This window comes from Bufo bufo, chromosome 2, assembly GCF_905171765.1.
Source record: "Bufo bufo chromosome 2, aBufBuf1.1, whole genome shotgun sequence".
Taxonomy (NCBI): Eukaryota; Metazoa; Chordata; class Amphibia; order Anura; family Bufonidae; genus Bufo; species Bufo bufo.
In genome coordinates this window covers 567,184,180-567,207,509 of record NC_053390.1, presented here as the reverse complement: position 1 = coordinate 567,207,509, position 23,330 = coordinate 567,184,180, and the positions used below count along the sequence as shown (strand labels likewise).

At 40.1% G+C, this 23,330-nt stretch overlaps 1 protein-coding gene across 2 annotated transcripts in view; it reads left to right on the top strand.

Annotated features, from left to right (window-relative positions):
- Window positions 1-23,330, top strand: part of UNC5C (unc-5 netrin receptor C) — a 386,735-nt gene that overhangs the window by 236,923 nt on the left and 126,482 nt on the right. For both annotated transcript variants that reach the window (XM_040418177.1, XM_040418176.1), the window contains exon 3: window positions 745-966. In XM_040418177.1, the coding sequence (XP_040274111.1) occupies window positions 745-966 (222 nt within the window). The remainder of the gene's footprint in view (window positions 1-744; window positions 967-23,330) is intronic.

Sequence of the window (23,330 nt, the reverse complement as noted above, 5' to 3'; positions counted from 1 at the left end):
ATTTCCTGCCCGGACAGCGGGTGTAAATGCACCTTAACTATACATTCTAGAAGCTAAACCTACACATTTGTCACTTATAAGGCATACACAATCATGGATAGCTAAGTTTTGTCCAAAGTATATATGTATATAACAAAAGAGAAATCTAAATCAATATTTTGTCTGACCACCCTTTGCCTTCATAATCGCATCAATTCTTCTAGGTAGACTTGCACACAGTTTTTGAAGGAACTTGGTAGGGAGGCTGTTCAAGAAATCGTGGATAGCTAACCATAGATCTTCTGTGGATGTAGGCTTGCTCAAATCCTTCTGTCTCTTCATGTAATCCCAGAGAGACTCAATGATGTTGAGATCAGGGCTCTGTTGGAGCCTTATCATCACTACAAGGACTCCTTGTTCTTCTTTACACTGAAGATAGTTCTTAATGACATTGACTGTATGTTTGAGGTTGTTGTCCTGCTGCAGAATACATTTAAATTTAAACTATTAACACTTTTATTTTTGAAAGCATTCTTACTTTGCAGCATTTTTTCAACACCTGCCTAAAACTTTAGCAAAATACTGTATTTAGATTCTACAATTCAAAGCAACAGTCTTTCCCAGTGTCTGAAAGCCGAGGGCTACCAATGTAATGGGATTTTGCTTTTTTTATATTATTTTCACATAAAAATGTGAGATCTAAAGGAGAAAAGCTTCATGTATTCATACATAAAGTAATGATACAATATATTTATTTTCCTACAGATGATGACTTCTTTCATGAACTACCAGAGACGTTCCCATCCGATCCACCGGAACCATTGCCTCATTTTCTCATTGAACCGGAAGAAGCTTACATTGTGAAAAATAAACCAGTAAACTTGTACTGCAAGGCGAGCCCAGCCACGCAAATCTACTTCAAGTGCAACAGTGAATGGGTTCATCAGAAGGACCATGTGGTAGATGAAAGAGTGGATGAAACCTCAGGTACTTGTGACGTCATTTTCCTGATATATTAATGGATAGTTTCCGCATTTAGGTAACTTGAATGTAAGACAGCCCAAAATGCTTCTTTTTATTCTGCTATAAAATAGGCTGGGAATTGTCCTGCACCAGGAGGAACCCAGGTCCCACTCTACCAGTGTATGTTCTGACAATTGCTCTGAGTATTTTATTCCAGGACCTAAGAGCAGTCAGGGTACTTTTGGTTAATTTGTGGAGGTTTGTGTGACCTTCCAAGGATATGCCTCCTTAGACCATGACTGACCAATGCCAAACCAGCCATGCTTAACGATGTTACAGGCAGCATGGTGTCATGAGGAAGGATCAGGAATAATCAATCCGAAACGCATAGATGTGAATACTCTGTCGGTTTTTACTGTACTATAAAGAATAGAATAAAGGCTGTCACTGTATGGAAGCTGGGGGTCTGCACTTCTTTTCGCCTACAGGCAGCATATTGTACACCATGGTGCCTCCAGACTTTTATGTCTGTCACATATGCTCAGTGTTAACCTGCTCTCATCTGTGAAGAGAACAGGGGGCGCCAAAGGCAGAACAGAGAACTCTGGTGTTTTTTGGTGAATGTCAATCGGGTTGCACAGTGTTAGGCTGTGAGAGGTCCTACTACAGGACATCAGGCCCTCATACCACTCTCATGGAGTCTGTTATAAAGATCAGTAGCCCAATAGAGATAATTTTGTAGGGCTTGGCAGAGTCCAACCTGTCCCTTCTTGCACAAAGGAACAGCAGATAATACCAGTCCTGATGCTGGGTTGATGCACTTCTATGGTCCTGCCTAGCTCTCTTTGTTTAATGGCCCATGTTCTGGTATCATCTCCTGCTACAGTTATTTCTATTGCATATCAAAGTCAACACTTTCAATCTATTGTGTTGCCCTTTGAAGTAATACTGTTCAAGATCCCAAGCTGCTGACAGGGACAATCATGCCAAGTTTCCTCTTCACAGAGTCACCAGCCATTGTTTGCTGTTTAGTGAATGCTTCTGATAAAGTGTTTCCATTTTCTATATAGGGTACACTAGTCACACTTAGAAATGTACGGTTTGATAAGCTTGATCTAAATAAGTAGATTCAGGTTTCAGGTACATAATTCCACATATACAGACAGAACTGCGTTATACTAACACATACAGGTCATGCCATTTGTGGATCTGCTCTTAGGGACAGTTTAGTGCAGGATCTACAGTATTATAAATTATAACTATATGATTCATATATAAAAAGAAGCCGAATTCTATTAAACGTCGGAGGGTACTTTATGGTTGTACTTTATATCCCAGTGTTCCAGTATGAAGGAGTACATATAGATGATCGCAAATTAAATACTTGAAAAGGAAATCCCATAATTGAAAATACTATAATCCCTGGGTAATTATATAAATTGGATGATTAAAGAATACTATGTAATTCACACTAAGGAGCAATACTATGTTACCAAGCACAAAATGTATTTCACAAAGAGGTCAAATGTGTTTGGATATATTATATTAAAAATGTGTATTGCTATTTTGTTTTAAGCTGGTAAATGAATAGAAGAGTTTGGAAGAATTTATCAAACCTTGAATGCTGGAATTCTAGCCTCAAAAAGTTTGAAAATAGAGTTTTGCTATTTTTGGGCTTAATACAAAAATTGTTGCAATCTTACTCCAGTAAACAGGTGCCACAGAAGTGTTAGACTTAAAAGGGTATTTCCATATTAGACATTGGGGGCATATTGATAGGATATGCCCCCAATGTCTGATAGGTACAGGTCCCTATAGAACTTAGAACAGAGCCCACAAAGTGTTGGAGGGCACACCCCACATGCACCGCTGCCCTCTATTTATTCCTATGGGAACACCAAAAACAGTTGAGGTCTGGCTCAGCTATTTCCGTTAGTCCCATAGAAGTGAATGGAGCTGTGGCCTCGCTTGCACTGTGCGCTTCCCATTCATTTCAATGGGACTTTGGAAAATAGCTGAGCATGCCCAGTGGGGAGAGTAAGAGGACAAGGCTGGTGGTAGTGGCAATGATAGCACTAGAAGTACTCACTGTGACGGTCCTCACTCTGGTGCTCACCCTTTTTTCCCCTCAGGGCACACCCTCGTTTGAGGTCTACTGCCTCGTAACCATAGGGGTGCCCTTGGTGTTGATGGGTAGTGATGAGCAGCAGGGGTCATATTCGAATTCACAATATTTTGCGAATATTTTGTACAATATTCGTCGGATATATGTGAATTCGAGTATTCTTATATTCTACATTTTTACTTGAAAAATTGGCAAGGTAATGATCGCGTAATATGCGAATATTGCGCAATCGATACAGGTGTGGGTCAAAAACGAATATATAGCACTATATTGAATATAGTGCTATATATTAGTTTTTTTGAATATTCGTAATTTTTTTCCATCTGAAGTTATGATTCCTCCCTGCTTAAGTTACTTGTCAAGCAACTTAAGCAGGGAGGAATCATGACTTCAGATGTGACGAATATTCTAAAAAACAAATATATAGCACTATACTCGATATAGTGCTATATATTAGTTTTTTTTTTGAATATTCATCATTTTTTTCCATCTGAAGTCATGATTCCTCCCTGCTTAAGTTGCTTGACAAGCAACTTAAGCAGGGAGGAATCATAACTTCAGATGGAAAAAAATGACAAATATTATAAAAAACTAATATATAGCACTATATTCAATATAGTGCTATATATTCGTTTTTGACCCACACCAGTATTGATCGCGTAATATTCGCAAATTACGCGATCATTGCCTTGCCGATTTTTTGAGTAAAAAAAAAAGACGAATATTTGAAAAATGAATATATAGCACAATATTCGAAATATTCTCGAATTCTCAAAGTTGCCATATACGCAATAAATATTTGTAATTCGAATATTTGCGCTCAACACTATTTATGGGTTTTGGGGTGCAAGGCGGGAGTCACTTGCGGTGGAGGATGTTATAATGCGGTGGCAGTGCAGGTGATGGTGCAATACTATGGGGAAGCCGACTATGGATGTAACAAATGAACAGTTTTACTAGAAATGTTGACAGTTACACATACTTGCAAGTATAGGCATAGCTTTTACATGTTGCATGAATTAGTTTTTCCCAAAGCTGCATATTAGGAGGGATAAGCAGTATGGTGGTTTTCTCTGAATTATTTTCCAGTTAAACAGTGCAATCTTTTCAGTTCAGCCAAGGGTGTAATTTCTATCACTCTCTATATATCATCTTGTTCAGTCTGTATTTCTACACTACCCAGCTACAGGGTGTAGCCCTTTAACAGATGGCCAATCTGTCTCTTTAGTATAGTAGGGGACCCGAAGCTTCAAACCCCAACCAAATGAACCAGTGAAGTCCACAGCCAACATGAGTTACCCTCACTGACTTGTATTCCCAGCACTCTTCCTTGTAATGGCTGTTAAATCTTCTGTTAGGTACAAAACTTTTTTCTCTTAGGCCCCTTAGTGACCACCCATACACCTTTTTACTGTGGTCACTAAGGGGCCTTAGGCTGGGCCGCCGCTTTTTTTTTACGGCGGCCCAGTCTAAGCACTGCACGGGTTTCCCGTGCAGCGGGAAGCGGGGACCTGGCTCTCACATGAGAGCCGTGGCCCTCTTCTAACAGCCTGGACAGGCAAGAGTGCCGATCCAGGCTTTTTAACACTTTACATGCAGCGGGCAATGGCGCTCGCCGCATGAAAAGTGCTGACAGAGGTAGCGGACTCCATCCATCTCCCATCAGCAAATGCGATTGCGGGGTGCTGATGTGTGTGAAGGCTGTTTGGGGTCTATGAAGGCACCAAGCCTGCCTTGATTAGTTTCCAGCAGGCTGTGCCTCTCTAAAGCAGCCTTCTGGTCAATGTCAGAATAGCATTGCCACTAAAATGCAAGGCACTATAGGGATAGTGCATTGCATTTTTAAATCAATCAAAAAGCTGTCTGTTATAGTCCCCCTGTGGGACTATTAAGTGGTAAAAAAAAAGTAAAAAAAAAATAATAACATTTATTCAATAAAAAAATCCCATTAAAAAAATTATGCCATCCCGCAAAAATCAAGACCTCACACAACTCTATAGGAAGAAAAAGAAAAAAGTTATGGGTCTTGGGAAGCGGCAATGCAAAACCCCCTTTAAAAAAGTTGTAAAACAAAAAAAAAATGATATGTTTTTGGTATCACTGTAATCGTACTTTCCCATAGAATAAAGATATTTTGTTATTTATTCCGAAAAATGAACGCCGTAAAATTTATAACGTAAAAATGCAGTGGCAGTATTGCTGTTTTTCCCAACTCCCTCCCAGAAAGAGTTAATAAAAATTAATCAGAAAGTTATGTATACCCCAAAATCTCGCCATTAAAAACTACAACTTGTCCCACAAAAAACAAGCCCTCATATAGCTATATAAACGGAAAAATAAAAAAGTTATAGCTCTTGGAACACGACGATGAAGAAAGGAATAAAAATGCTTGGTCTGTAAGGCCCAAAACAGGCTGGTCACTAAGGGGTTAAAGACTCCTGGCTCACAGGACACATGTATCTTTGTATGCTGCCCCTCAACTCTCTCTGTCCGCTACTCCACACAGACTACCCACTGCAGCTCAGACTACACACGTTCCAGCAACTCCCAACTAGAAAGGATGGGACTTACAATGGTCTCTAAGGCTGGCTAATTATCCCTCTCTCCTCCATATACACAGCCTGTGGGACACAAGTTCTGTCCCACAGGTGTTAAAAAGTACCACTGGGTCACTGCAATTATAGGATCTGTATCCCTACATACAGATTTGAGAGGAAGAACAAGGAGCTTGATATAAAATCCACACAAAAAAAAAGTCTTTTAGAATATAATGTGAAATGTATTTTTGTAGCAGTAGCAATTATGGTTAAATGTTTGAAACCAATGTAATGATTATATGGGGAAACATGATTATAAGTAGCTTCTAATGTAATATTAGAGAATCACTCCCTTTTCATGGATCATTGATCTCCATAATATGCCTGCAGGGTTGTAGGGAGAGCCAATTCCCTGACGTCATTTAGAGGCTGTCAGCAGTCAGTTACAAGAGCCTATGTTCTGTGTATGGACCACAAGGAGTAAATCCAGAGAATACATACAGTACTTCATTAAAAAGTGCCTACTAAGCTGACAGCATCTGTAGCCCTTGAGTATTGTTAATGCTCCCCACATGTAAAGAGGGCTATTAAACATCAGATAGGTGCCATAAAGGGGTAAGACACCTTGCACCCCTTAGTAGAGAAAAGGCACCCGTGAAGCACCACCCACACATACTTTTGAGAACTTACCATTCCTCTTGTCAAAGGGGTGTCTCCCTACACAGTCTGACTATGTCAACCTCAAATGGACACTATAAGATACAACCCCAACTGGTAAAACCTATTTGTGGGGGGAGGTAGGGGGCTTCTAGGAAAAAGAACAGGGAAAGATCACAGAGTTCTAAGAAAATATGCTCCAGAATTGTTATTCTATCAAGAATGCAAGTATTTACTAAGGGACATGTAAGGGTAGAGGTAAGTGAATCGAAATTCGATCCAAATTTTCCCAAAAATGTGGATTCCTTTGAATCTGAATTTCTTGAGATTTGATTTGGGAGAATTTTGTGAGAGTGAGAGAGAGAGAAGGCAATGCTTTTCCAGGTAATTAAAGGGGTTTTCCAGGCTTTTAATATTGATGACCTATCCTAAGGATAGGTCCTAAAGCTCAGATTGGTGGGGGTCCGACACCCGTCACCCCCTCCATTCAGCTGTATGGAGAGAAGGCACGCATCGTACATAATGGCAATATCCAGCTCACCCTTATTTTGTGATGATGTAGATGTTCCACCTCGGGTGCACGGAAGTGATGGTAAGGCTTTGGTAGTAGCAATAGGGAAGAATTTTTCAGCACCACTGCCTTCTTGAGCGAAAATTTTCTTTATTTTCAGTGACAAGGAGACAGCAATAAAACGTATTCACAGGCCCTGTTGGCAATCTACGCGTTTCGAACAGGTGGGTTCTTATTCATGACTAGCAACAGGACCTGTGAATAAGTTTTATTGCTGTCTCCTTGTCACTGAAAATAAAGAAAATTTTCGCTCAAGAAAGCAGTGGTGCTGAAAAATTCTACTACCAAGGCACGCGTCGTGTCTCTCTTCCTTCTTGCCATAGACATAGCAGCCGCGAGAGACAGGAGATGGCACATATGCATGGCACGTGTCTTCTCTTCATACGGCTGTAGGACCCCTGCCAATCTGATATTGATGACCTATCCTGATGATAGTACCAATAGTATTGTAGAGCAGCACACTCAGACCTCTACGACCCCACCAGAATGCACCAGCCGAACCACGACCACAGATCCTCAACGGTCCACCGAATAGCACAAAACAAAAGGTGACGGCAGCATCTCCAGTGTATTCCTTTTATTGGACAAACCTTACAGAATACGTGCAGTAAAAGCCAGACAACTGTATTCTGTAAGGTTTGTCCAATAAAAGGAATACACTGGAGATGCTGCCGTCACCTTTTGTTTTGTGCTATCCTGAGGATAGGTCAGCAATATTGAAGGCCTGTAAAACCTCTTTAAAGTACTTTTTATTCAATTATAATGGTTTTGCACCCAAATTCTATTCCTTGGCCAATTCAGACAAATCAGACCCAAAACGAATTTTAGGAAATGTGCTCATCTGTGGTTAGTAGAAGTGACAGGTTCTCTTTAAGTATTTGCTAAGTTTATAATATTAAAAGGCATTTTATTAAAACTGGATAGTACAACTTGACTCAATCTTGACTCTTTGTTTTTTAACTTGTTATAACTTATAAATTACAAAAGCTGTTTTAATTTCCTAATATGAGAAACAGATGAAGACCTATTCATTACTTATACCCCAACAGCCCTCTACTTCATTCCCTAAATTTTCAGAGCAGCTTCTAGCTAATATTGTCACCTTCCAGGCTTGGCAGAAGCTTTAGATCATCCTTTCAACATCAACATGCTCACTAGGTGATTAGACACGTGACAGTCTTCAAAGGAATAGCAAAGGCTTGTTCTGGAGCCACAACGAAATAAGCCAGAAAACATTGCTGCACAAAACATCAGGGGGGATTGCAAACAGCTATTTTTATTTTGTTTTCTTTCTTTGCATATCATTAGTTAGAAAAAAAAAATGACTTAGAGGAATAGATTTATACATTTTAATTGATTAGGTTTTTCTATGTGTAATGCAGATTTTGCTTAATAATTGCAGTCATTTCATATTTTATTTTATTTATTTTTATAATACAGCCTACTGGAGTTCTCTTAATCTGGCATAGCTGGATTGTTAATAGGAAGAAAAAGGAAAAAAGGAAGTTTATTCAACCACTCAAGGATCTGGAAAAATCCACATAGTGTCTGAAAGTAGGCGCCGACAGTGGTGGAAAAGTGGGTCTGGGTAACGCAAGGAAGGCAGCTCAAGAAGTGTCCAATGAAGGCACTCAATGTAAAGATGAAATACACAGGGGGGGGAGGTCAATTACATGGAGATCAAATGACTAAGGGAGGCGGGGAAACGAACAAAAGCGCCAATCCAAGCTATGAGTGGGTAAAGAATGTAGTATCTTGGTGGTATAGTAACACAATGTAAAGTTGAAAAAAAAATTAAACAAATTATATATAAAAAAATAAAAATCACAAGGTATATTTAAAAAGTACAAAGTGGATTGAAACGGATAAACAGATGAAGTTCACTTCCTGCTAACGGTATCAGCAGGAGATTAAAAACAAATGGTTAAAAACAAGAAATATAAGATAAAATGGATGGGAAACATCCAGTGAGGCACTTACTTCACTGGGGGGTCGTCAACAGGATAAGCATAAAACACCTGTGACGGTTCCCCCCTGGCCAGGATCGTATGTAGAATCTTAGTGAATGATGGTATTCTCCTGATGAAGGGGATACCTTGATCCCCGAAACGCGTTGAGCCACATATCATTCAATAAAGGTGATTTGATCAGAAGCGCTCTGCCTCGCTGCCATCATTCACTAAGATTCTACATACGATCCTGACCAGGGGGGAACCGTCACAGGTGTTTTATGCTTATCCTGTTGACGACCCCCCAGTGAAGTAAGTCCCTCACTGGATGTTTCCCATCCATTTTATCTTATATTTCTTGTTTTTAACCATTTGTTTTTAATCTCCTGCTGATACCGTTAGCAGGAAGTGAACTTCATCTGTTCATCGGTTTCAATCCACTTTGTACTTTTTAAATATACCTTGTATTTTATTTTTTATTTTTTTTTATATATAATTTTATTTTTTTCAACTTTACATTGTGTTACTATACCACCAAGATACTACATTCTTTACCCACTCATAGCTTGGATTGGCGCTTTTGTTCGTTTCCCCACCTCCCTTGGTCATTTGATCTCCATGTAATTGATCTCCATGCAAATATTACCTCCTCACACAGTGGCAGACAGCAGCAAGACACCACAAGATGATAGATTATGGGGGTCTCTGCAGTGACTTCGAGAAGGTGCTTCTCTGGAGAAAGATATTGACTGTCCTGCCTCTGCATCTAGAAGTCATCTCAGCCAATAGTTTGCCAAATAAGCTACCCAGTTTTTATATGTGGATAGGCTAGTTGAAATGCTGTATGGTGCATATCTATATGTATGTGCAGTGGGGTTAGGGGGCTAAGGGCCCACCTTGCTCAAGGGTCCACTGAGGGATTCACCTGTTCTCCTGTGGGCCAGTCCGAGCTTGCGAGCATTTATGCCGATAAAAAGCCGGATCCCCGACGGTTACTATTATAGTCAACGGTGTCCGGCAAGCATGTGGCACTATCCGGCTATGCAGGATCCAGAGAACAATGGCAGGCTGTGTAAATCTATGCCACATGTGTGAAACTAGTTTTATATTGTTATCCAATACATAAAATATTGCACATGTCCGGATGATCACTTTCTGCCTTTACACTTGTTCCAGTTTAGATGCCTAGCACCTTTGACTTCTTTTTGTAAGTAATAAATAGGTTATGTACATCCTGTGCAGTTTGCAGTTTCTGCTGATGTTCTAAAAGCAAGATTTGTGTGCTAGAAAGCAGGGTCCCATTGTGGGATTTGCACCTCCGATGAGTGTAATTAGTCAGAAAAATAACCTTTACACACATTGCTGGTCCTGTGCTGGTTGTGCATGTTTCCTTCTATTTGTACAGAGTCGTCAGGCACACTATGAATTGTATGTACAGTAAGTATTCTGAACTCTAAGAAAGTGTTGCTACTAAATCAGTAAACTGTTTTGGTAATTGGTATCTCACAAGGCCACTGAAAAACAAGAAAACAATTAGACTGGAAAGCTTTCTCCCCATTAGTTTGATTTAGACTTATGTGCTGCTGTTTCTATAACGTTGCTGATTCTTTCACCCAACATTGTCATTTCAGCCCTCATTAGTGTCGCATCTCAAACTGAGTTGTACCTAAATTTGAAATACTAAATAAAAAGTAGGTTATACAGAAAAACTCTAAACGTTGCATGCTTTCTATATGTCTATGATTTAGAGCTGCACTATATTAGACAGCTAAATGCACAAGGAATATATTTGCAATCTCTCTTGAGCAAGCTTGTACTGATATTCCCTATTCATTTTTTACAAAAATTTAGCAATTTTGTCAAACCATTTTCCAACCAGATGTCAAAGTAAAAGTTCCAGTAAAAAACAGAGGTGCTTTAGCATTTCTGACTCAAATCATTGTACATTAATTTACTGTATAGCTATGGAAAACCATAAGGTTAGGTTGGTAAAATACCTAACAATAAGGAAATGTTTGAGTGAGACTCCAATATTTTATGAATGAGCTCAGAAAGTAATATCTGGATATCAGGGATGGCGTCAGGATAGATTAAGGGTAAACTAGAACTGGATAATGTGTACTATGAAGAAAAGTTCTTCAGTCGGATGTGCCTTTATAGACTGGTAGCTGTAGGGGGAGCAGAAGTTGTAGTTTTGCCAACTCCTAGATACAAGAGGGCCCTCAAGCCCTCAAACCATCTGCTACATAACAGAATTGGCTGGTGAGGACCTAGTACAATTTACAGTACCTTGGGACTCAGGAGCTTCATGCTCTTTGCTAGGATTTGGAAGACGTTTACTCAAAGGGGTCGTCCAAAAAGTCTTCTTTACTCCCCTGAAACATTACTATGATGAAAGGTCATACCTTACAAAATTATTTTTGGCCCATGAGTGGTATGCGTTACACAGCTGTATCTTGGAAAAACAGCTTTACTGTTCACATTTGCAACAACAAGCTTGACCATTACAATATTCTTACAAGAGGCAGCTGACCTGATGGTTACAGACTCACATGGGTAACAAAGTTAAAGGATATCTGTCAGCAGATTTGTACCTATGAAACTGGCTGTCCTGTTATATGTGCACTTGGCAGCTGAAGGCATCTGTGTTGGTCCCATGTTCATATCTAAGGTGCCATTGCACCTGGAAGCTCTGCTCTCTCTGCAACTGCTGGCCCTCTCCTCATTGATTGATAAAGTCAGGCAGTAAAAACATCATCACTCCTGGCCCTGTGTTTAAAAGTGGAGAGTGTGCGGCAGTTGGAGATAGAGGGTAGCCCCCGTTGCTCCTAGAGGCTCATTTGCATATAGTAAAACATCATTTTTCTCAGCAATGCACATAGGACCAACACAGATGCCTTCAGCTGCCAGGTGCATATGTAACAGGTCAGCCAGTGTCATAGGTACAAACCTGCTGACAGATGCCCTTTAATGGTTATAACAGTCTTTCTTAGAGGGCACCTGTTGCATTAGAGGCAAAAGGTTTGTCGAACAGGAGCTGACTGAGGGTTAAGTAAGTTAAGTTTCTTGATACAGTTTTAAAAATCAAAATCAGAGTGGATCATAAAATGAAGCAATGTATAAAGGACAGATACAAGTTCTCTATTTTGAATATATTCCTGGTTTTGGCTTTCAAAACTGCATCAGGAAACCTAACTGTGTGGCTTTACTCTTATACTCTCCATCAAGCTTGCTCCCTCCTCTGGTGACCAGCCTTAGATGTTCTACCTGGCTTCAGTCTGTGACTAAATACGTACTCTTGAGGCTCCCTCTCAATGACTGCAATGACGATGGCTTGGCTGCTTATCACTGGCCATGGCAACTCTCTATGGTTCACTCCGCATACGTTCTGTTTACAGGCTGCAGTTTCCAGTATTTTACTGCTTAATTTAAATGAGAAACAAAGAAACTTAATTATGGAGTGCATACACAGAGAAAAAGATTCCTAGCTCAGAAGTTCAATACAGGTTAAAAGAATCTAAGATGAAATTTGTGATATTAAAAGAAACCTGTTAGGTATTACTATAACTCAGCGCTTGGTTAAACTACTCCACAAAAGCTACAAAACAAGCTGCTTTCACTGCATATTTTATGTTCTGTTGTACATGGGCTACCATCTGTCATTCGTAACTCACTGTGTGTATCCTTTCTTTCTGGCTTGAGTAAAATAATGTAGTCAACTCGCGTCTCCTGGGTTTTGTAGGTTAATTTACCTGCCAAGAGTGCAGTATTAGCTATCTGGTAGAATAATAGGTTTACAGAGAAGAAGGATGCAGCTGTTCCTAAACTGGTTAAAGCAACATATATATTCAAAGATTGTCATGCACTGCCATCCAGTGCAGAATGCTACATAGATTAATGTTATTTTCCTGGAGACATAAGCATAGGACAATAATGTTCTCTATCAACAGATATAATCTGAAAACAAGGATTTAGCCTTGTTTGTTCTTCTGTAGATCAAGAGATCAGAAAGTCAGGTCCCCGCATGGAGAGACACGTGATAATATAGTTCATACATTAATGTGCAATCCATGCATAAATACTACAATATATTAACTGTATATACAATATCTGCCATTTCTTTTAGACATTAGACATGTAGGTCTCTCCTTAAAAAGCCATGTTGTAAGGCTTTGGGAACCTAAGACTACTCCAAAAATAGGAGGTAGTTATACTGATGTTTCATGGCCATTTGTGGTTTGAAGAACCCTGCCCGGTTGGCCCTTACCCCTCTATGTTTTATAGGAAGTGACAGAGACTAAGTTCGCCAACCTCTGGAGACATGGAGTGACTCATTGCTTTTCTATTAACTTACTGTCTGGATGAGGAGCATCAAACAGTCATCAACCCGTAAAGCATAATTACCAGGAGATTTACACACACTGAGACACACACACGTTAATGTTTTCTATTTTATTGTGCTCTTCTGAATGAAGATATGGTTACTGCGGTTTCCATCCTACAAGGCCGCTCATTTTATTTATTTTACCTTGACCTGACATACATGCAAGATTGTTAATAGCATGTGCCTACAATAGATATATGGGATATATGACTACACAGTAAGTGGACTTTCCATTATCCATAAACCTGGCCAGTCTAGCAGAAGATCAGCCATGGAAACACTCAAAAGCACTGATACTGCACTCTTACTACACCATAATGTATTACACTCTGGTTTGCAGAGAGCTGTTGCATTGTATTTTTTGTCTTTGTGTTTCTAGCCATGGTAACGTGCACCTGCGCATTGGGATGTGCTGACTGACCCTCTTTTTTCTTCGCAGTTTGTACCGGAGGTGTGGCTGACTCTATTCAGTCGTGCACTCCTGACCAGCCTGTGTGCCTCCACCCCGACATACGTTTAACTTTTCAGCTTCCTCAAGGGAAAGAAGGGGGGGGGGGCTAAAAAGTAAAAACGTACGTCGGGGTGGAGGCACACAGGTCTGTATTTATAACTATGTAGGGCTATACTTGGTCTTCTTAATATATGCATTTACCTTTGATTCTTTATATTATTCCTGTTTCTATTATTTATTGTTTGGGGTTTTGAACTCTTTTTGTAGCACTTTACATTCCATGAATTATGTGTACCTATTGTGGATGATAGACTTGAAGTTTCCAACTAAGACTTTGTAAACCCCTGATATATGGGACTTCTTACTACATGACCATTGTGATTTCCTTTTTCATATGGGCATGACGTTGCTGTGATTGATTTTATATATTTATAATTTTTGTTGTTAAATTAATAAAGATATTGTTACTCAGTATCTGTTTACTATTTATTTTGGGGGTTTGATTTTCTGGTTGGTGTTATTAACTATCTAACCATGAAACATTTATTATGTGCGGTGGTGAATGCCATAACGGGAAAAAAAAACATAAAAGTAGTCTATTTTCAGTTTTTTTTGTTATGTTTAACACCCAAAGATTGAATAAAAAGTTATCAAAAAATTGTACCAATAAAAACTACAGCTCACTATGCAAAAAGGAGCCCCATGCTCAGTAGATTGAAAAATAGGCAAAATAAAAAAAATTTTTTCGACTGTTAGAATATGACAATGCAGAGAAAAAAAGTTTTGAAGATTTTTATTTTTTAAAGTAGGAAAATAAAATAGAAAATAATTAAATAGTGCCATTAAAAAATACAGCTTGTCCCACAAAAATAAGGCCTCATATGGCTATGTAAATAGTTATTTTTTTTTATGAAAAGAGGCCCTCTCCATAAGGGGTTAAATATGAGTTCCAGCAATATACAGTACCTGTCGGTTACGCCACAGTAATCTAGAGGACCACTTGTGTTAAGGGGTTTGCAGTCCGTAGCATTATTTGACATCTAATGGTATAATATTACTGTTATATAACCAGTTTTCATTGTCTAGAGTTACTGCTCTTGGAGCAATAGATGCAGCTCTTGATGAGAGGTAAGCTCTTGTATGCACTTTGGCAGAGCACCTGAAGTCCTTGTCAAAATGATATTTCATTTCACAGCAACCTGGACAAAAGAGCTTTCAAAAAAGATTTTTCTATGTGCCAAGTTCCTTGGTGTGTGGCAGGATGCTCTGCAGGCCCTAAATGCAGCCTGAAAAACAAACACAATATTCTGCCTGCGTATTCATGTTACTGAATATCGAGTGCCAAATACATAAACTTCATCGATTCTGGTAAGGGCTCTGAAGTTTACCTTACAGCCATGTAGTAATGGACTATGCTGTTACATATCAAGCTAGAAAGGGGACAGCAGTTAGCTCAGCACAATCAAAATTTTGGTACGGAATCTGGATGACATACCATCCAGATTGTCATCAGTACTCCTTCAGTAATTTACCTGGATTTACATCCGTATTACTTCCTTCCTGTATTTTTTAATGTACTCCCATAGACTCTAATGGGCATATTTGGAGGCAAATGCTCACGAAACTAGGACATACTGCGGATTTCAAATACTGAAAGAAATTAAATCTCCATGTGAATATTCCTATTTATTAATATTAGCAGCCAATTCTGGTACACAAAATACACACCATATATGGATTGCAAATACGCTTGTGTAAAAGCAGCCATATTCCCTTTCAGGAATATGCCCTAAGGTGAAGGATTAATCTAGTAATACACAAGCTGAGCTGATGAAACACACAGCCCTTGTAAATCATTTAAAGAGCATTTGTCAGCATGGTCAACTCTAACAAACTAGGCATACTGCCTGGTAGGGTTGATCATGCTGAGCACAACAATACCTTATTCATGCTCCTACATTGTTCTGTTCCTTACAAAATAATATGGGGGCAGCCAGAGCCCTTGGAGCACCACTTTGTCAACAGTTATTGCCACTCCCCCTTCCCCTTCTATTTGGCCTTTTCTTTCTCTGTCTTAGTGGATGCTTAGTGGATCTGCTGCTTCTCCCCCCAGGAAGGAGTCAATGTAGAGGCATAAAGTATTGCTTTACTCAGCATAATCAACCGTGCCAGACAGTATGCCTGATTTATTAGGGTTAACCATGCTGACAGATGCTCTTTACCAGACTACAGGATGTTTTTTTTTTAAAACCATCTATTATCAAAACTCTCAGCTTCACATTTAATTGGATATGTGCAGTGGTGGACTTCCAATAGAGGTGGACCATGCAGCTCCTATGGGGCCCCTGGGGAAAAGGGTCCCACAGTGAACCAAAGGCCCCGCTCCCCCTCATTACTGTCCATCTCTAGCATAGCATTCATATCATCAGTGGAGAAAGCTATAGGACCTGTGATGATGTAATCACAGGTCCTGTCCATCTAGTAAAGGAACTGCACAAAGAATGGTGCAGTTCCCAGGTTACATAGGAGCATCTGCCAGGAACTGTGATGCCATTATCTTCAGCATCACAGGTCCTGTATGTCTAGTAAAGGTTCTGCACAGAGCATGATGTAGTTTCCAGGTTAGATAGGAGCATCTGTCAGGACCTGTGATTACATCATCATCAACATCATCACAGGTCCTGTACATCTATTAAAGGAACTGAAAAGAGCATCATCACAGGTCCTTCAACCCCCAACAGCATGGAGAACTGCATGACTATAATGGAGTGGTAAGAGGAGGTCCTCCTCCTTACTGTTCATTTGCACCCCATTCCCTATTTTTACTCGTATCTTACCTTTATGTATAGTACCATAAGCAGTTATAACTGTTATTATCTCATGTACCTTACGCAATAACCATAATATATAACTGACCACATATATCTGTACACACTGTATCTATTATACCTAGCACTTCGTATATCAGTACACTGCGCTCTCTCTCTCAATATATATATATATATATATATTAGTGTTGATTGAGCACCAAAGTGCTCGGGTGCTCGAGTAGAACATCCCGGGATGCTCGGGTGCTCTACCAAGCACCCAAGCACAATGGAAGTTAATAGGAGAACCCGAGCATTAAACCAGGCACCCCCTGCTCTGAAGAGGGGAGGGTATCTGGTTCACATGCAAAGGTAAGAAATTCATGGAAATACCACTAAAATAGTTCAGGAATAGCATGGGGAGGATGTCTGGATGCATATTTGACTCCGAGGTTGCTGATGGGAACGATGTTGTCCGAGTAGTACACCAATTTTACAGACTGACAATAATACGCACCAAACCGAAGATAAAATCGATTATAGAGGAAAAACTGTTAGGAAACATTCATTCCTGTAAATTTACTTGTATATAAAGGTGCAAGTGCTGCCAAAAATTACAAGGAAGAGACACTCCGATACAACCTGTATATCACATAAAGGAGGGCCTCATTCACATTGTGGTATAATTGTTCAGGTAGTGGGACTCCTACACTCATAAAGCCTATGCACTAAGTGAAAGGGCTGCAAAAAATTACAAGGAACTGGCACTCCAATACACCCTTTATTACACATAAAGGAGGGCATCATATACACCCTTGAAAAATTATGATTGATGGCCTGCTGGTGACCCTCAAAAACATTAGGAGCAAGGGCCTGCTGGTGACCCTCTAAAACCTTAGGGGCGAGGGCCTGCTGCTGATCTGACCATCTCAAACATTAGGGGTGAGGGTCTGCTGCTGATCTGACCATGGAAAACATTAGAGGTGAGGGTCTGCTGCTGATCTGACCATGGAAAACATTATGGGCGAGGGCCTGCTGCCGAGCTGACCATGGAAAACATTATGGGCGAGGGCCTGCTGCCGAGCTGACCATCGAAAAAATTATGGTTGAGGGTCTGCTGCTTAGCTGACCATGAAAAAAATTATGGTTGAGGGCCTGCTGCTGAGCTGACCATCGAAAAAATGATGGTTGAGGGCCTGCTGCTGAGCTGACCATCGAAAAAATTATGGTTGAGAGTCAGCTTCTGAGCTGACCCTCTAAAACATTAGGAGCAAGAGCAGCCTAATAAGCATGTTGATATGATGGAGGAGGAGGAGGAGGACGAGAAAAGGAAGATTGAACCATATACCCTTTTTTGTGATGGAAGGAGTGCAAGGGAATACAGTGTATTCAATACACCATAAAAGCCACATTTAAAGTGACTTTATGTTCAGCCGCTTTCCTTTGGTGGAGTAGAGAAGTCAGGGGCAATCCAGGCCTTGTTAATTTTGATAAGAGTCAACCTGTCACCATTTTCAGTTGACAGGCAGATGCGCTTATCAGTTATTATGCCCCCAGCAGCACTAAATTCCCGCTCTGACAAAACGCTGGCGGAAGGGCAGGCCAGCACCTCCAAGGCATAGAGCGCCAGTTCGTGCCACATGTCCAGCTTGGACACCCAATAGTTGTAAGACACAGAGGGATCATTGAGGAAGCTGACCTGGTCTGCTACGTACTCCACCATTTTCCAAAACTTTTCTCTCCTTGTGACATTAGGCCGTGCATCAGGGTGAGGTTGCTGGCGGAGTGTCATGAAACTGTCCCAGGCCTTGGAGAGTGTTGCCTTGCCTCTGTTGGGACTGCTTTGTGTTCCCCTCGTCTCCCCTCCTCGGTTGCCTAAGGAACTACGTACTCTGCTGCCAGCGTTGTCAGCTGGAAATTTTTAGAGCCAAGTGGTGAGCGCGGTGAAGTCATCGCAGATCCTGCTGAATGAAGATAGAAGGACCTGCAGTGACGTCAACGCGCTCACCACGTAGTGAGCGTGGTGACGTCATCGCAGGTCCTTTTGCAGGTTCTGCAGAAAGAAGAGGATACCGGCTGCGAGATCAAGTGGATGAGGTGAGTTTTTTAAAATTATTTTTAACCCCTCTATGGCCATTTTATTTAGCATTCTGTCTTAAGAATGCTATTATTTTCCTTTATAACCATGTTATAATGGAAAATAATAAAGTGAAGTTCGGACCCCAATTGACTTTAATGGGGTTCGGGTTAAGTTCGGGTCAAGTTCGGGTCCCGAACCCAAACTTTGACCTGAAGTTCGTCCGAACTCGGCGAACCCGAACTTCCACTGGTTAGCTCATCCCTACTCATCAGTACTCTGCTGTATATACTGACCATGAACAGGTAGTGCGAGAGGCTATGAATGTGGCATGGGAGCCCAATTTAGTTTCTTGCTATGGGTCCTAATGATTTTTTGGTTCGCCCCTGGCTATCTGGGATGAGTAAAAGTAAGCATTTACCCCTGAAACAGTGTCAATTTTGTCAATGTCTTGTATTGAAGCTCAGTCATTTGTATTTGTAATCTGATGAAAAGATGTCTGAAATTACAAAATAACATATTTAAAAAATATTCCTACTAAAAAAAAATTGATGATGTTAACAGTATCTATGGTAATGGTGCTATTGAGGCAGGTCCCTTATATATTTGTTCTATTTTGTAAGTTGAATTTATATTTTTTATATGTCACAAAAAAGTTAATTTTTAGCAACACTGAATTCTCAACATATGATTATGCAGTTTTCCATCCTATATGTTTTTGGGGTGTTTTTTCCTGTGATTACCTCCCTCGGTCTAACAAGTGCTGAAAGTGCCATTACACCTTGTGCTGTGCATTGAGATTCATCTGCTGCTTCTAACTGCCTCAAAAGTACTTCAATTTTGCATGAGCAGTAATCTGGAGACTGGGAAGCATTACTGAGTGCTGACAGCCCAGATCATTAGAGAGAGCATGTAAATCCTCTGAACCAGAAATAAAAAGTGCACAGATTTTCTTTGTGAGACGGTTACCACAGTTTTAATGCAAAGCTCAAACCATTGGCAGCTATTATCCAGCCTATTATTTTTTATTTTCTCCTCTGCCTGTGTTTTTTAGGAAAATCACACCTGCCAAGAGTGTGAAAGTATTTTAATTTGAACCTTTTAAATTAGTGTCAATTTTAGTGGTGGTGACATATCGGTAATAAAGCTTTGATAATGTGCTAGTGGGAACCATGACATTCGCTTAAAAGTAAATCTGCCTCCAAATTAAAAAAAAATATGGACATGGACGATCAGCAATGTCAATATTTTAAAATGTTTTTAAATTATGCAAAGCATTTTATTCTGAATTGTTCCAAGTAAAAATGTTATTATAATATATAATATATAAAGATAAAAAGATTTAAAGAACCGTGACAGCCAATTACAGTAGTCCACAGCTGCCATTCATGTAATAATGAAGACCGCACTGTATAGTCCTTCTTCATTGTTAATGGCTAGATGACACCTTTAAACAGGGGCTGTTGATGGTATTGGGTTTGGCCGGTTGGGTGGGGGCACAATATGCATATTATTGCTGTTCTGGTCTGCAATCTTCTGCAGGTTATTTGATAGTAAACACAGAATATTAATCAGCTCTGGCATACCCACTTCTCCAACCCCAGAGCTCTCCTGCCCTACAGGTGGGAGTCCTTCTTCTGCCATCTGCTTTTCCTCCTATTCCACATCATCTAATATCGATGAGAATATGTCATCAGGAACATCCAGCTCCTCCTCTATCTGCATCTCGCTGATTCGTCTAGGACATGGAGACTTTGAAAGATGATTTGGAAGAAGCAAAGCCAGCAAAAGATGAAGATGGTCATTATTAAGACCTGGCCCCCCTAAGGGGTGCAGACTGGATGGTATTGGTTGGAACGCTGGCACAGGAATAATAAAGGCTTACATCTTATTGGTATTGAATTACATTTACGGCTGATGTAGGAATAAGTAAATGTAGGAATACATAAATAAAACTGACAGAATAAGTCTCCCTGTACTCTCCTTATTCAATATTCTTCTATTAATCATTTTCAGCAATACTGTCTGTATCTCATGAGCGCTTGCCATGTCTCTCCTTATGCTCAGCTCACAAGACAATGGTGGAGACCACGCAGGATGAGGGTTTTATAGGACTTGGTACATCCAATCTGCTGGCTCTCTGTGGATTCGATGGCTGCACGGCATTATGGATGATCACTTTATAAAATGTGCAACTGCCATTTTAGTAAAAAACTGATTCATTATCATGAAGCGCAAGGAAATTCAGATTTGTTGCAAATCAAAGTTTTCCTAAACTTCGGACTGTATTCTGCTTCAAATGCTTTGCTTCACTAGTGACTACAAAAATCATCCAGGGCTCCATAAAAATTACAGAGACAAATATCCTAAAATTCTATATGGTGGGATGTAGCTAGACCAATGTAGATTTTATAGGCTTATAAATATTTCACAGTACAAGGTCCAATTGTATTAAGACCCTGGTAGGACTAACAGTCTAAAAAACCCTCTGCCACACACCTGAAGGGACTGACATAATGTGTTTTGGTCTCAGGATGTTACAGAGGTTTTAAATAAGAAGTCAGAACATCTGGAATAAAGCTTGCAGAAGTGGTCAGAACTGTAAGAAGAACATGTCTGGATTATAGTACAGGTTTTACATTAAGTTCTATGAGCATTAAGTTACTCCTCAGCTAACAATAGTCCAATAGTCTGTCAAGCTTATTTTTATAGTCAGGCATGAAGTATAAATGGCCTTATAGACAATCATGGAAACTTTACAATCTATACATTAGACTGCTCCTGATTTGGTTTAAACTGGGGTTATCCCACAAAAGGTATTCTTCACCTATCCACCTATTCACAGGTTAGGTAATACATATTAGATCACGTGAGATTGGACTGCTGGGACACCCATCGATCCTGAGAATGAAGGGCCTCTAAGTCCCCCATCTGAATGGAGCTGTAGTGACTATGTGGTTCTACGGCTCCTTCCATCAACGTCCGCAGCGCTCTAGTCTTGGGATCTCCAGAAGTCCCAGTGGTCAGACTTCTGTGATCCAGTATTTATCACCTGTGAATTGGTTTCAAATCCTTTTCATTGGATAACCCCTTTAAACATCGACACTTGTACTACAGCATACTAGAAAATTTGTAGAACAGTGATTTCCGAGCCTCACTAGAATCAATCAACGGACTTTGACATTGTTTTCTGATTACTGCAATTTCGGCTTTAGTTGATTTACCAATTGCCATACTTGGCTTGTCACTTTTGGCCCAGAACATACATTTTATTTGTGACTATGACATAAATTTTCAAGTACATCAAAATGCTTTTAGAGTGGCATCGATAAATGCAGAATGCACTGTAAAAAATCATTTAAAAGGCTAGGGTTGTTCCAGGACCTTGAAAGCCAGAGACATGCTGTATTTTAATTTTTACAATGTTACATCTTAATGACACATTTATTTATACTGTACGGTGACTTTGCAAGCAGCTCATATGATTCTAGACTCTTGCCAAATGTTGAGAAAAACTTTTTATTTAACCTTGGTGAGTTTCTGGTATTCATTGAATTTCAAAGGGCACACTTCTGTGAACTTTACGTATATTAACTGTAATTTTACCTCCTCTCCCTATCTTTCCAGTGCGTCTTTTAGAGGATTGATTATTGGTCATTCTGGGCTGACAGTAAGTGTACTGTGCTACTGTACACTTACTGTCAACACTAAGCGCTTGTAGCCTTGATCCCTCCTATATTACTCACTTTTACTAAGAGAAAAGCCCAGGGAAGAGAACTAAGCTATCAGAGCTGCCAGTGGTTAGCGCTGGCAGCAAGTCAGATAGACATGGTGATAGGCAGTGATAGTTAGGGCACATGTACATAGTCAGGAAAAGGGGAAGGAGGCAAAGGGATAATAGGCAGGCTGGAAGGTGTCTTCAGCGCTCAGTAGAACTGAAGACTGAAGACAGATTCTCCTTAGCAATGCTTAGTTAGGGCTTTGTTAAGAAGACTCTTAACACTCTATTTTCTAATGCAAAGAAGGCTTTGGTGTGTTGGACTTCAACATGCTCAAGGGACGCTGCTTCTAGAGGTGTCTTGCAGTGGCTTCTTCCCCTCTCTGTATTAAGAACTCATGCAGGCTTGGTTGGGAGGAACAACTGTCGGCCAAATACTGTCTGAACTGTATTTTGTGCTTTAGAGGCTCTGCAAATTGTGCCTAGAGTCAATAACCCTAAACAAATACATGTACTTGCCATTATCTTAGTTCTATTTCATTTCACTGTAAACTGAGCCCCTGATTTATCAAGACTGCTGTGTGCTACATCTTGATGGGCTTTGTGCTGCTGGCGCAGCCCTCATTATAAATGAAATGCCTCCTCTGGCAGTCTATGCACCAGACTGATACCCACACCAGTTTCTGGCGTAAATGATGATAAACGCATCGGAGTCGATCGGCCTGCCCATACAACGCCATAACTAATTTCCTAATCTAGTCACAATGCAATTTAACCTGTGTTTTCAAACTTTTTTAATGCCAAATCTATGGTATAGGATTATGATAAATCTCCACCCATGTATTTTAGGTCTTTTAGATACACTCTGAGGGCTGACACTGCTCTGCTGTCATCCATAGCACAGGCCTATATATTTTTTAGTGACAGTTTTTAGTTCTCCACTCTTATGTAAATGTCTGATGCAAGGTGACTGTGCATTCGACTGCTACTAATGTAACTCTGATATTTAAGTACCTCAACTCCCAAACCACCAAACTGCTTTGAACTTGCTTGTTACCCTCATTATTAAAACATTCCCATAGCATGCTAGAGAAGCTTGTTTCTCATGCTTG